Raw genomic sequence first — 15,348 nt, 5'->3', positions numbered from 1 at the left:
CCTAATCTCCCCTCTCCGACCCGAACCCCCACCCGAGCTGCATTATTTCAGACTAATTAAGCATTCACCTCTGACCTCTGAGTGCAGCCTAAAGTTACACATTTGAATTCGTTCTTGGCCCTTGATCCTTTAGGAGCTGTTCAATTTGAGTACCTTGAAGAACCTCCTTCTCTTTCCTAGCAAAAAACTATGGAACTCAATGCCAAGATGACCCCGTACAGAGGTCGATCGCCTCCTCTTCAGAAAAGACTGCAAAATACAAACCAGCACCCTGTAAAGACTGGACCAAGGAGCACTTTCAAGCTCTACCTACCCCACGCTACGACTCGTAAAACCCACCCACTCAGATGAACCAGCAGGGTCCTGCGACTGCCAAGAGATGGGCTACTTGGCTTTTAATAACATAACAGCCATTACAAATCTGGAAACAAAGACTAATCACAGCACCGCCCTCACAAACGGGACCAAATAGAGACTGAAACATTCTGTTCAGACTCACAGACATGTGGGAAATTCGTGCACACAACACGTAAATCCAGGACACCCTGGGGATCAGAAACCCATTCAAGTCAGCCCCACCACAACCATTTCTCCCCATTGCACGCAAGACTGACACACACTACAATCCCCATTAAACAGAACAAAGAACAGTAGCAACGCCTAATCAAGATGGATAAGAACAAAACTTGAAGACTACCAATTCAATCGAACCCTATAATTCTAACAGGACTCCTCAGGATCGCCAAAGCACCTGCGCTTCCCCGACCTTTCAGTATACCAGAACCTTCCAACTACAAACCGCGATTATAATGCACCCGGCAGATTTATGCCTGCTAGAATCATCCCAACACGGGAAGCTTGGGCAGCAGCTCAGAGCTGATCGCACAGCATGCTACCTTCTTGGCTCTATCAAATAGTGGGCCCTAGTGATATGATATGATAGTTTATTTATATAGCTCTTATAGACAATGAGTTTCAAAGCGCTTCAAGGCTAGCGAGGGTACAAGGGAAAATACAATGACATTCTTACAGGCCATGAACAGTTAGGATGTGAAATTAACTATCGTACTCAGCCTGACAACATTTCAGATAGTGCAAGAGCTAAGACATAGATAAGGAAAGCAGGGGGAGAGTTGGAAGGAAATGGAAACAGACAGGCGACTACCGTACTAGGCCTGACGACATTTCTGGTAGAGCCGGAGAAAAACAAAAGGTGAGGGAGAGGGGTGCAGAAAGGGAGAGGAGGAACAAAACAAGCGGCTATCGTACTAGGCCCAACGACATTTCAGATAGTGCTGGGGAGAGGGTAGTAAGGGGTGGGGGGAGGAGGCTGCAATCTACTAAATTGTCTGTGTTGCCTTTCTAGACAGAACACACACTCAAGTGTCATGCTACAAACCACATGAAAGCCTACCAGCCCCAATGCTCTTGGATGACTGGCTCATCACACTCTCTTCTGTTTTATCAAAACCATACACCACAATGCCACCACAAATTTCAGAGATGCACTACACAAGACCAGTTTATATTATACTGCTATTAATTAGGGTAATAAGTTCCTCGGTGAGAAGCAGAAGGAAGGCATCCCAGCCAATCCAGAGGCTCAAAACTGGGGGTTTTCCACACGACGAAACCCCTGCTCCGAGTCTCCTCAGAGCTAGAGGCCGGCATCTTCCAACACCAGGTCCAAGGTAAGTGCTTCCCTGTGCGCACGCGTCCCCATCCCCACCCCCTTTTCCAACATATTTCGCTAGGCCTCTAAATGGCACGGGGAATTACCTAGCTCCGTAATGCCCCCGCCAATGGGGGTTATTGCTTAATTATAACACTTATTTCAAACACTTAGATGAGGATGTATCCGCAATGAACCACTAAATAAAAATATGTTTATTAATAATGCTAAACTTGAAATAATGGAGAACGCTTGGATATAACGTTGTTATGGTTTATCAGTTTAAAGCACTTTAAGGACACCGTTGTACTATCGTGTTGGCTTTGTACTATGTACGTGTGGCTGGCAGATGTGCAGGCTGCTGTGGGTTGGACCTTGAAGGTACCAGATACAAATGAAGAGTGGGGGGGAGGGGGTGATTGCAGAGTGTTAATTTGTTTATGTCATTTTGTATTACTTTATTTTAAAGCTAGAGCAACAAATGACCATAAAATGTTGTCGAATGAAATACACACATCAAAACGCTTGTAGACTAAATGCTTTGGGAATTGTCTGGGCGCTTTTGCAACAGGTGGACAGGGGTTCACTTTTTAGGGTGTATAGTGGTGCCTTGATTCCAAGCTTGTATTATCTGGAACCGACTCTTAACTTGCATGTCACCCACCTTTTTTTACCAGCTTGTTAAAATAAATGTTTACTTAAACCAGTTTGGCCCGTTAGAAACTAATTTGATCTACGATCAGCACCCAGATGCCTCAGGGTTAGGCGCGCTTAACAAAAGCCAAAATAAATAAATAAGCCCGCAATGCCCCCTACCCCCCATTTTCTATTTGTGCCCGCTGCATTGTCCCCCTCTAATATGGATTTCTAGAGACGCCACTAGTGACCTGCGGTGTTGAATTCCTTTAAAGTTCAGTGGTAGTCCCTGAAGCAGAAAGCTACAAGGTAGCACAGTCGGTTAGGGGACTGTTTCTGCGATAGCATGTATTGAGATCAAACTATAAAATCTTTAGCTTTTTTCGTACTGCTTTTGTAAAAGGTGTCCTAAAATGCACCTTTGTGCACCTGGGAAGGATTAGGGAGCTCTGTGGTTTGCTCATAATCGGGGGTGGGGGAAGGGGGAGGCGGGAGGTGGGGGGATTTAAGTTTGTTCCGCCGTAGTGAAAATCAAAGGTTGGCACACATGGGGCCCGATTCATGGAATTTTTTGCACGGATCGAATTGGCTTTGCACTGCTTTACCTGCATTGTGGATGAGCAGGAGCCTCTCCTGGCCCTGGGGCAGCTCTCCTGTGGCCCGTTGCGCCCTCTGCAACCCTTCCTCAGTGCCAAGGTCAACGGCCTCGCACCTCACTTCAAGCCCGGGGCAGGCGGCACGCAGCTCCCCTGCCACGCCGGCCAGGCCCTCCCGGGAGCGGGCAAGCAGCAGGAAGCAGGAACCGGTGCCCCTCACCCGGCGGCAGAGGGCCAGCGCAAGACTGCGGCCAAAGCCCCGCGAGGCGCCTGTCAGCACGCAGGCCACGGTGCCCAGGGTGCGGGCACCATCTGGAGGTACTGCCTCACTGGCTGCCCCTTGCTCGACCTCCGCCCTCATGCTTCACCTGAGCCGTTTGCTGCCAGCCTGCTGCGCTTGGAGGGTAAGCACCATGGTAGGAGGGTCCGCGACACCTGCCTCCTCCCATTCCCGCACGAATCCTCGCCGTTATTTACATACCACCTTCCCTCCCCGAGCAGGGACAAGGCACGGATATAATAAGCTACGGCGCATAGGCGCTCCACGCGCAACCAGCGCACGCGCATCATTGCGGAAATATTCCCGGAGTGCGCGATTTTTGCGCCTGTGCTCTCCGTTGTTAGTTCGACCGGATTCTGATGTCCGTCTTAGAAATGTTCGTGGTTCCTAGCCAAGCGGGAATAACATATTTCTTAAAAACACCATATACTGAAAAAGAAAGAATGCGCTGTACTTGGCCTTTTGATGTTAATCCCCAGCCACCTCCCTCCCCCGCCCCCCCACAATGGATGTCCAGGGATGGAACTCAGGGGAGTATCCAGCATTGCAAGAGTGAGGGGGTGGGTCGAGACATGAAAAAAAGTCCTTTTACCGCCCTACACCTCCCGCCACCCCACAGCACCCCCCACCCCCCAATGCAGTTTGCACAATTCCATTCGGTCTCATTCGTGCCACCTTAAACCACCCACCCCTGCCCTAATCTACCTTTTTGGTTTTTGGGAACAGTAGTAGCAGATGGACATTTTAACATGTAACAAATAAAATACATGCAAACCTCCTCATTTGCACATGGATTGCGCCAACAGAGTGACTTCCCAGAAAGGGACATTGCAAGGCGCATCATCAGTCTTTGTGACTTGGAGGCACCATGGAAGTGACTTTAGAATAAATTACCATAAGTAAGCCAAGTGGCAAATAACTTTGTGGTGCAAAATCCCAAAATACACTATTATTATATATGGAGCAACACTATAGTCATTAGGCTTTTTTTTATAATAGCATGATATATGAACATAAGCTATGATGGTACAGAATCACTTGCATAGCTGCAAATAAGACACAGTGAGGCTCACTCCGAGGTCGACGTTAAGCAGCTGACCCGGAAACACTGAATCCGCCACCTGACTTCATGGTGCGCGCCGTGCAATGTCAGCCGGTGGATTTGGTAACTCCCCATTCCCGTCCATGGGAGTAGGAGACGGAAGTACCGGGACCTTTGCTAACTGTGCCGCTGCTTCCGTGACGACTCTGCCTACCGGGGCGAAGCACCCGGCACGGTGAGATCTGCCGGATGCTTCGGCCCCTGCAGGCAGACTCGTAGAGTGGCGGTCCAGAAACAAGGGTGCTGGTACCCTTGTTTCAAGACCGCCACACTCGAATGAGTCCTAGTGTGATTAAATGATTTGCCCAGGATCACACACTTTGATAAAATGGTGAAGCCAGGATCTGGACAATTTAAGCAACTGAGCTCATCTTCCCAGGTTTAGTTAATACAGATATTTATTAAGTTGTTGATTTGCATTTCATGTGCTTAAATAATACTTTATTTATAGCAATGATTTGGAAGCATACCACATTACATAATAAACTAGCCTTTTATAGCAAACTAACTATACACTATATACATTGTCCTAGAAATATGTTGAGCAATGGGAGTATGGCTTTAGTTCTATTCTCCCCAATCTGCATGCAGATTAATGTGAGCCTAACAAATCCCCCCTGGGTTTAGTAATTATGTCATAAAGGATACAGCATTATGCACCTTCTCACTGCCTCCCTTTCACATTTCTAAAGGGAGGACTGCTAATAGTCCCACCTTCCTCCCATCCATGCTTAATGGATGCAATGCCCTGTTGACACAGAGCAACGTGAGAGCCCCTCTGCTGCCCGGAGCTCCTTGGGACATTCTCCAGGTAGCGCAACACCTCTCCTGTTTGGAAAGGTTAATCTGTAGTGCTGCCAGGACAATGAGCGTGCTGAGTAGGAATTGCTAGGCACAAAAGGTCCTGCCAGTGGAACCCCTTTCCTGTCGGGCACCCTCATTGAGGTGCCCAACGGGAATGGTGTCCCACTGACAAATGTCCCAGTCTGACTCTTTAAAGAGTCACAAGGGGGCAACCCCACCACCCCACCCCCAACCTCGCTTGGTACGCCACTGATGGGTCACTAGGCTCTTGCAAAAGGGGTGCACAGTAACAAAATTCGTACTCAGTGGGGGGCTCAGCAATAAAAGGTTTGACTGAAGGGGGGAGATCAGCATAAAAACGTTTGAATACCACTCAGGGCCGGCCTTAGCGGCGTCAGCGCCCTGGTCGGCAAAACAAACATGTGGCACACCCCTCCCCTCCCGTGCGCCCCTGGTCATGAGGGCAGGGGGTGCCTAATTGTTCAATAACCTGCCTGTTGCTATTAGGCTGAGTAGTGTGGGCCCCCCCTTCGCTCTTGTTCCTTGTACCCCGACTCTGGAATAATATGACAAGCAGACTTGGGTGTGGAAAACGTATAGGCCGTAGGCTTATTTATTTTCTACCGAAAATAACACTAAAACATAACATAACAGAATACATCACACCAGATGCTTTTGGGCACATCGTGTCCAGGGTTGGAGGAAATGCCCAGCCTTCTTCTCAGCAAGTCTTTGTTACCCTTGGGCATCCGACCCCGGACACGTGCCGCTGCCTACGACTATCTTCTACCGTGTACCGAAGAAAGTACTCGCCGTTCCGGTTCCTCCTTCTTCCTCCTTTCCTTCCTTTTTGCAGGGTGGGTTGGGTGGCAAAATGTTTCCTTCTCCCCCTTTTCCAGGCCCTAGGAGCTTACCCGAATGAGGTGAGCTCCTTCCTGGTTTGTCCTTCTCTTGGTTTCTGTGGGTTACTTATACTCCCCTGCTCCTTTGTTGTCCCTTTGGGGGCCGGGCTTCCCCTGGCCCCCGTTGCTTTTCTTTCGCACCTTTCCCTGTTGTGTTTCTTGTTTCCTGGCAGCACCATGGGTGGGGGCGCCGCCTGGCTGCCCCTCCCCTTGCTTTTCGCGCCGTTTCGTCCCCCACCCTGCGCCTAACCCCCCAGGCCCTCCATCGTGCCGTACTTTGTACGGTACGGGGCCTGGGGCATAGGCTGAGTAGTGTGGGCCCCCCCTTCGCTCTTGTTCCTTGTACCCCGACTCTGGAATAATATGACAAGCAGACTTGGGTGTGGAAAACGTATAGGCCGTAGGCTTATTTATTTTCTACCGAAAATAACACCAAAACATAACATAACAGAATACATCACACCAGATGCTTTTGGGCACATCGTGTCCAGGGTTGGAGGAAATGCCCAGCCTTCTTCTCAGCAAGTCTTTGTTACCCTTAGGCATCCGACCCCGGACACGTGCCGCCACACCTGAGTGGATGTTGTCTCAGCCGCTCAGGTCCCCCCAAAAGCGCCCCTATCTGCCCTGAGAATGTTGCTATAACAAAAACACCCCTTCCCTTAGTAGACAGGTGCGCCCCAGGTTCTCCATGCTATTATTACTGACATGAAGCTTTCCGTTTTTCCCCCCATTGCGTGCCATGCTACACAGTAAAGCTGCTGCTGCTGCCTCTATGGTAGTGGTCCTTCTCTCCGGTGCAGTTCAGGTATAGTGCTCTCACCTCTACCCGACTGGTATACTAACCTCGCTTTTTGCCTGGCTCTCCCCATCTATCGTGTGACGGTCCATTAGTTCCCCTGCCCTGAAAGCCCCATGGTATGCCCGGCCCAGCTTTTCTTTCTCCCTTTGGCCAATGCCTCTTCCCAACATTCACCCCTTTTTGCCGAAAATACACCCACCTCCTGCGCTCCTATTTCCACCACTGCATTTATTACCTGCTTCTCGAACTGCTTACCTGTTTTGTACGTTAGGGCGTTCGTTGCTTGCTTGTTTATGACCCGCCCTGTATCCTTTTTCCCTTTTGAGTTAACCTTTGTAGTCAACCGCACTTTCCTTTCCAGTTTTTTAATGGACTTTTCTTTTTCCTTTGGGCCAATGCCTCTTCCAAACCTTCACACCCTTTTTCTGGCGCAATTTATTATTAGTTTTTTTTTTTTTTTTTTTTTTCTCCCATTGCACTCCCCTGCGGTCTTCCTTTTCCTTTTTGCGTTAACCTTGTAGTTAACCGTTCTTATCATTCCAGAGCTTTTCGTGGACATTTCCACTTTTCCTTTTCCCTTTGGCCAATGCCCTTACCAAACATTCACACCTTTTCTCAGCTGAAAAATTATTTATTTATTTATTTATTTTTGTAATACTTTTTGAGTTAACCTTATAGTCAACCGTTCTTCCCTTTCCAGAGTTTTTGATGGGACCCATGCCTTCTTTGGCGTGGGCGTTTTCTCCTTTCTTGTGCCCGCCTTGGATCCCTGCATCTCTTGCCACTGAAAAATGCGCCAAAGTGACAGCTACACTTTTAATACCACTGGGCATGATGCACCCCCTATCCTCGACCCGTGCACCACTGCCATGTTATCCGACTGCACCACTATTTCTTTTTTATTCAGCTCCTCCCCCGCTGCACATAATGCTACCCAGCTAGGCAACAATTCCCGCCTGTGTGTTAATCCTATCTCATGCAGCCTCCTGCCCTGCTTTTGGTAATTTCTCTGTGCACCACTCTCACCCTAGTGTTGCGCCGATGCCAAGTTCCCTTGCCGCACCCGTGAGCAACACTCTTTTCCCCTTGGTACCTCCTCGTATCCTACCTATGTGGAGCCCCATCCTGGCCCCCTTGTCCTTGGCTCAATGCTTCTTTAGAAAACCACTTTCCCTTGTTCTATGACCCTTCCCGCCATATTTAGTTTTTCAGCTAATGCTTGCAGTTCTGTCACGGTGGCCTTGTTCCTCCCTTTTAGCTGACTGCCCCTTGCCGGACTGAACCTCCCCTCTATCCATATGCCATGAGCTGGCATGCCCCATATGTAGACATTTGCCCCTGAAATATTCCTCCTCCCCTTGCATACCTAGCCATTTCTGTGATTCCTTTTTCCTGCTCAACTCTTCTTTTAATACGTTTAAATATGTCAGGTTAAAAAAGTCCCATCCCATATCCGGACAGCAAACCATTTCTCATCTAAACTCGTGGTCCTCTTCATTCCATGCATCCCCCCCGCATGCCTTGTATACTTTTAAGGCCTTTTCTGATATGCTACCAATGCTATCCCGTCCTCTGGGAATTTCTGTAACATAATGGTGGGCATTTGTCTGCAAGTCAGTCATCCAGCTGTCGAAGCTCTTTTTACTGTTGCCCTCCTCAGTGCGCCTTTCTCGTCCTCTTTTATATCTTCTATTGACCCATTCATCACTCTTCTTAGCAGAGAATAAATGTCAACCACCTCTTTTCTCCATATTTTTCCCCCTTTACCATGTCATTTATATACCATCCCCTTGCCTTCGTGGACCTGCCCTGTGGGTCATTGTTGGTCTGCCGTATTTAGTCATGAGGGTCCCCTTTCTTTGTCTGCTTTAACTGCAGCTGCTACCACTGTTGGTGCCACCCCCTGCGGTGGGTTCCCTGCCACTGGTACTGCTGTTGCTCCCAAAGGTCCTATTGGCTGTGGATTGATACCTTGCGGTACCCCTCCTGAGTTTGGCACTATTGGTGCCCCTTGAAGTGTTGGGGCCGCGGTCCCTCTGAGTTCCACCCTTCCTCCCCCTCCTTGTTTACGACACCTTTCCATTTATCCCATGCCTTCCAATGATCCCCTTCCTCATTATCGCTTCTCTCTGTTTCGGATGATGAAACCCCTTGCCCACTAACTCTTTGTTCTCTAAGGTGGATTTCAGATTATTTGGGGTGTTCTGAGACCCTTGTTATTCTATTTGTAATCACTTCTTTACTTGTTTTGCCAGTATTGCTTTCTATGATATCCTCCCACAATTTGTTCCCTGGTGTCCCATTTCTCCTTTAAAACCTTAAGTATGTTTATGTCCTCTATTGATGCATACTGTCCTCTCTTTTGGCATTCTAGCAGGGAAAGTCTGATGTTCTACCGACTGAGCTATCCAGGCCCTTCAAAAAATATCTATGAACTCTTTTCTCCCTATTTTCACCTTTACCTTCTACTTAATGTGCCATGCCTGTGCCTTCGTGGACCGGCTTTGGGTGTCCTTACCAACCGTGGGCCTACCATACTGGGTCACCCTCCTTTCCTGCTGTGCCAGTGATATTTCATATTTCATATGCCATATTTCGTCATTACTGCTTCTGCCCCTTGAATTGCTACAGTAGTGACCCCTTCCCGTGTCACTGGTAAGCTGGTGGTCGTTCCCTGGGGAATAGACCCTGGCGTACTTCCTTGTGCCACCCCCTGTGGTATGGGAACCCCGTTGCCTGCTGGTCCAGGCCCCCCTGCCCATCGCCTGCACTTCCTACCCTTGCCCTTTTCTGTTCGTTATTGCTCACTACTCCCTTCCTATTCACTCATGCCTTTAAATGGCCCCCCTCTTTACCTTTACTACTTTCCGTCTCTGAAGACGTTACCCCTTGCTTTTCCCTGTGCCTCTTGTGCTTCTTATCCTTCCCTCCACGGGTTCTGGGCGACTTACCCTGAGCTGTGCTGCATGCCTTTCACCTTTTTACCATTTTTCCCCCCCAACTCTGTTATCCCTTTTCACAGTACCTTTCCTTTGCTTCCTCAACGGCGCCTCCGGCTGCTCCTGTGCCCCTCTTGGGTCTTCTCTCGACCTCCTTTGGCCTTGTGGTATTCCATCTTCCTCTTCGCTGCTGCTGGACTCCTCTAGCAGCAAAGGCGACATTGCCCTTGCCTTTTCATCCTTATTCATTACATCAAGCACCCATTGTGCTCCATGCTCTAAGGTACTGGGCGACTTACCCTGAGCCGTGCTGCATGCCTTTAACCTTTTTACCTTTTATTTTATTTATTTTTTTATTTTTTTTTTTTTTACGAATTCTCTGACCTCTTCTATGGAAGGTACAATGTCACATTATCTACAGCAAGGGTGCAAAAGGAGAAGACTGACAGACACGGGTGGCATGGTGATTGCTATAGAGTTTTATTAATTCAGGAAAATAAAGATAAAACCTAACTATTCCTATTTCTAAGAGGGGTTCACTGCCTCAACTAAAACACTAAGGGTTCTGTCAGAATGTCTGTGTAAATCAATAGTCCACCGTCCTGTGTCAAAAACCCTGCTTCGATCTCTTAAACTGAAAACTAAATTAGAGATAAAGTAGGCCTTCTTGGCCCAGAAGAATGGCTCCCTTCTTCTGGCGTCTATAACTTTGTATCTGAAAGTCTTTTTTAACTTTGGTTATTAAGAGAATGACTCCCTTCTCCTGGTATCTGTCATGAACCATCGGACGCGTCCTTTCTGGACTTCCTGGTCCCTGACCCATCAGGACTTGCACTCAGCAGTACTCCCAACATGGCCGCCAAACGCAGAACGCTGTTTACCAGTTTCCGCTCCGTACGCACTACGTTCTATAAAGCGGACACGCACCTGCGGCCCGGCGCATCTCAACGCTACCACTTGCCGTGGCTAGACGTGTGCTGCCATAGTTCGCTTTGCTTATCCTTTGATTCCTGGTTCCCGGTCCCCCTAAATTCCTCCTCCTTCATTCCCCCTCTTTTTTGCCCTCTATTGCATCCCGGATCTCCGTGCACTCACTCCCCGGTACACTCTTCGCCGTTTCCTGGACTTTCCCCGGACATCTGAACGTTCCCACGAGACAGAACGCTGAACGCACGCTGGAACCCGAGAACCGACGCACAGGGTTATAAGAAGACTCCACCGAAGAACTCCAACAAACAACATAGACAGGTGAGAAGATGGGAAACTTGTGAAAGATTGAGACGCCAACAAACTGATACAGATACGGACATGGAGGCTGCAGTTCAAGACCTCATGCGCGGCATGCAAGAGTTAACCACAGAAGTTCAGAATCTCAAAGCCGAGAATACCGCATTAAAACAACTAGTCCTGTCACGTGATTCCGCGACCAAGGAAAGTGTATTGCTGGGCGGAGTAGTGGATATATATGATGGCTCCTCAAAGAACCTTCGTGGCTTCCTTGATTCGTGCTTAGTGCACTTTACTTTTAATCCCTACTACTTTTCCACCCCCAGGGCAAAGGTGGGCTTTATGATTTCGCATCTCTCCGGGAATGCATTGACCTGGGCTACACCCTTAGTTAATTCTGGAGATGCCCTCCTGGATGATTATGATGGGTTTTTATGGGCTCTAAAGACCATGTTTGACCGCCCAGAACAGGTTTACAGTGCCCAAGAACGTCTATTGGATTTCCAACAAGGGTCACAGGATATGCTTACCTATGTAATACGCATTAAGCAACTGGCGAAGGAAGCAGATTGGTCATCGGAGGCCTACTTTACCCTATTTCGGAGAGGACTAAACGAAGAGATAAAAGACGAGCTAGCCAGGGTAGCTCGCCCAGGTTCCTTCCAGGCCCTTATGGACCTCTCTTTACAAATAGACTTTCGTATCCAGGAAAGGAAGGCGGAAAAGAAGAAAACAAAAATGCCTTACCAAAAGACCTCTATAGAATCTCCCTCCAAACCCGAGCCCACTCCTGCTCCGACCACAGACCCAGAACCCATGCAACTGGGGGCCTTCCGCTGACCCATATCCCGCAAGAAAGATTGCGACGGATTCACACTGGGATGTGTATGCACTGTGCCTCAGATAAACATCTTGTGAGAGAATGTCCTTTGCCCCCTCCACGGCGTTCGGGAAACCGATCCTAGATGGAGCACAGCTTCGGGAGAGAGATGTTTGCTCCGCATCTATTCCATCCTTGAACTCTCCTAGACAAAACAACCTTGTGATCTTGCAGGCCTTTCTATTGCCGTCCAAGAAAGAAACTTACCCCATTCTGGCATTAGTGGATTGTGAGGCCATGGGGATTTTTATAGATCAGGATTGGGTCACTGCCCACCACATTCCATATGAAACTCGAGACATCATGCAACCTGTAGAGGCCATTGATGGAAGACCTCTCTCTTCAGGACCAATAACCCTGCAAACCAAAGAGATCCAGCTCTCGATAAACCATCATCAAGAGATAATCAAATTTGACATCATAAAGTCTGCCCATTATCCAATGGTACTGGGTATGCCCTGGTTACAGAAGCACAACCCATACATCAACTGGGCAGCAGGATCCTTGTTTCTTGGCTCTGAACATTGTATGTCTCACTGTCTATCCCTGGATTCTTCGTCAAGATCCTCTGAAGGTACGCTGACAGACCAGCAGGCCCATTCACGGTCTCAAATATTATCCAGGTCCCAAGGGCCTATCAGGATTACACTGATGTGTTTTCAACTGCCATAGTTCAAGCCCTACCCCCTCACAGACCTGAAGACTGCGCTATTGATACTGAACCCTCAGCAGTAATTCCCTTTGGAAAGATGTTCATCCTTTCAGAACCAGAGAAAAGTGCCCTCAGAGAATACTTGGATACCATTCTAGAAAATGGCACCATACGACCATCCAAATCCCCGGCGGAAGCTTTGTTGTTTTTCGTTCCCAAGAAAGATACTAAGGAGCTTAGGCCTTGTCTTGATTATCGTGGTCTTAATCAATGCACCCTCAAGGACCGCTACCCATTGCCCTTAATCTCGGATATCCTGGAAGCGGTGAGAGGAGCTGTAATCTTCACGAAATTGGATCTCAGAGGTGCCTACCATCTGATCCGTATAAAGGAAGGTGACGAATGGAAAACAGCCTTTAGAACACCCTTTGGTCACTTTGAATACTTGGTTATGCCTTTCGGACTCGCCAATGCCCCAGCGGTCTTCCAACGTTTTATGGACCGGGTGTTCTCCGATATGCTGTACCTCTTCGTCATAGTTTACCTGGACGATATACTGATATACTCCAAGGACCATCTTAAGCATGAAAGGCATGTTAAGGCAGTCTTACAGTGGCTACGTGAACATAAGGTCCTGGCTAAACCCGAGAAATGCCTTTTTCATGTCTTTACTGTTCACTATCTCGGATTTGTCCTTAGTCCAGAAGGAATTGGAATGGACCACTCGAAAGTAAATTCCATACTATCCTGGCCTGTTCCAACTACTGTGAAACAGATTCAATCCTTCCTGGGGCTTGCCAACTTCTGCCGGAAATTTATACCTTCCTTTTCGGAGATAGTTCAACCGATCATTACATTGATGGATACTCCCTTCCTCTGGACAGCAGCCCAAGACGAGGCGTTCCAATGATTGAAGTCGGAATTCATACAAGCCCCCATCTTGGCTCAACCTGACATTGATCGACCTTTCCTAGTGGAGACGGATGCCTCCAATTACGCCGTCGGAGCAGTCCTAAAGTAGGAACACCCCATCGCTTATCTCTCGCGAACCCTAACTCCTAGCGGGACCCATTATTCTCTTCTGGAAAAGGAACTGTTAGCCACCCGTCAAGCCTTCACAGAGTGGCGTCATCTACTCCTGGGAGCAAAACATCCTGTTCAGGTCCGTACGAATCATCGGAATCTTCAAGTTCTACAATGCCTGGAATGTAGGAATAGTCGTCAAGCCCGTTGGGCCTTCTTCTTTGCCCAGTACCAGTTCCAAATCCATGATGTTCCTGGAACAAACAACATAATTGCTGACGCCTTATCCTGACGTGCCGACTACGAAAATCTTGAAGATCGATCCTTCCCAAAGATGTTTCCCCATAGATTTTTGTAGCCCAAGCAAACACTCTCCTGGAAGACATTCGGATTCAAACCCAGTCCTCTGAGATCTGGAAGGAATTTACTGGGAAGAATCGATGGAATCTTAAAACAAAGGATGGGCATTTGATCAAGGACAATGGCCTGGTCATTCCCACACAGAGACTGCGACAAAGGATTACAAGCCTCTGTCATGATACCCTTCATTCAGGACATTGTGGCATTACAAACACTCTCCATTTAATACAAAGACAGTTTTGGTGGCTAAAAATGAAAGTTGACGTCCAGCAGTACATCCAAGCCTGTGCAGTCTGCAATCAAAACAAGCATGATAACAAGAGGCCGGCGGGTCTCCTACTCCAACCAATGCTACCAACAAGACCCTGGGAATTCATCGCTATAGACCTTATTGTGGAGCTACTACTTTCCAAGGGATACACAACTATCATGGCTGTCAAGAACAGTCCCTTCTTCTGCAGCCAAGGATTCCACCCTTCGGTTCTACCATCTCTTCTCCCATATCCTACTCCAGTTTCTACAGTTGACTCCTGGATTGAAACCCTCATCAATGTACACAAGGAAGCCAAAGAACACCTCGAAAGGGCCCAAACTAACATCAAGCACTATGCGGACTCCAAAAGAAGATCAGGACCTTCCTATGCAGTGGGTGATAAGGTCTGGCTATCCTCGAAACTACTGCCTCGACACGTACGACCTAATAAGTTGGCTCCTCAGTACTATGGCCCCTTTTCCATAAAGGAAATCATCAACCCAGTGGCCTTCTGACTCAAACTACCAGACTCCTGGAAGAGGATCCACCCAGTGTTTCACACTTCTCTAATGAAACCATACGTCCAGACCTCCCGGACTGCTCCAAGATCTACCCCTGTGGTTGTCGATGACCAGCTAGAATACGAAGTTTACAGAATATGTGACTCCAGGTACAGACGTGGTCAGCTACAGTATTTGGTTGAGTGGAAAGGCTACCCACCTAGTGAACGAACCAGTCTCAAACCTAAATGCCCCCAGACTACTTCAAAGGTACCACCTTATACACCCGGGCAAACTCGGAGGAACAGGCTTTCGTAGGAGGCATGCTGTCATGAACCATCAGACTCGTCCTTTCTGGACTTCCTGGTCCCTGACCCATCAGGACTTGCACTCAGCAGTACTCCCAACATGGCCGCCAAACGCAGAACGCTGTTTACCAGTTTCCGCTCCGTACGCACTACGTTCTATAAAGCGGACACATCCCCACGGCCCTGCGCGTCTCAACGCTACCGCTTGCCGTGGCTAGACGTGTGCTGCCATAGTTCGCTTTGCTTATCCTTTGATTCCTGGTTCCCGACCCCCTAAATTCCTCCTCCTTCATTCACCCTCTTTTTTGTCCTCTATTGCATCCCGGATCTCCATACACTCGTTCCCCGAGTACACTCTTCGCCGTTTCTTGGACTTTCCCCGGACATCTGAACGTTCCCAGGAGACGGAACG

General features: G+C 48.4%; 1 protein-coding gene across 1 annotated transcript in view; it reads right to left on the bottom strand.

Moving 5' to 3' along the window:
• LOC138516856 (sepiapterin reductase-like) overlaps positions 1–3,334 on the bottom strand; it is a 217,543-nt gene extending 214,209 nt beyond the window's left edge. Inside the window, exon 1 of the mRNA XM_069632300.1 lies at positions 2,914–3,334. Coding sequence (XP_069488401.1) covers positions 2,914–3,265 — 352 coding nt within the window. The 5' untranslated portion in view covers positions 3,266–3,334. The remainder of the gene's footprint in view (positions 1–2,913) is intronic.
• Positions 3,335–15,348: the final 12,014 nt, after the last annotated feature.

Source organism: Ambystoma mexicanum, chromosome 6q (genome assembly GCF_040938575.1).
Source record: "Ambystoma mexicanum isolate Mex_15411 chromosome 6q, UKY_AmexF1_1, whole genome shotgun sequence".
Lineage (NCBI taxonomy): Eukaryota > Metazoa > Chordata > Amphibia > Caudata > Ambystomatidae > Ambystoma > Ambystoma mexicanum.
Note: the sequence above shows the minus strand (reverse complement) of the source record. Positions and strands in the feature narration are given on the sequence as shown.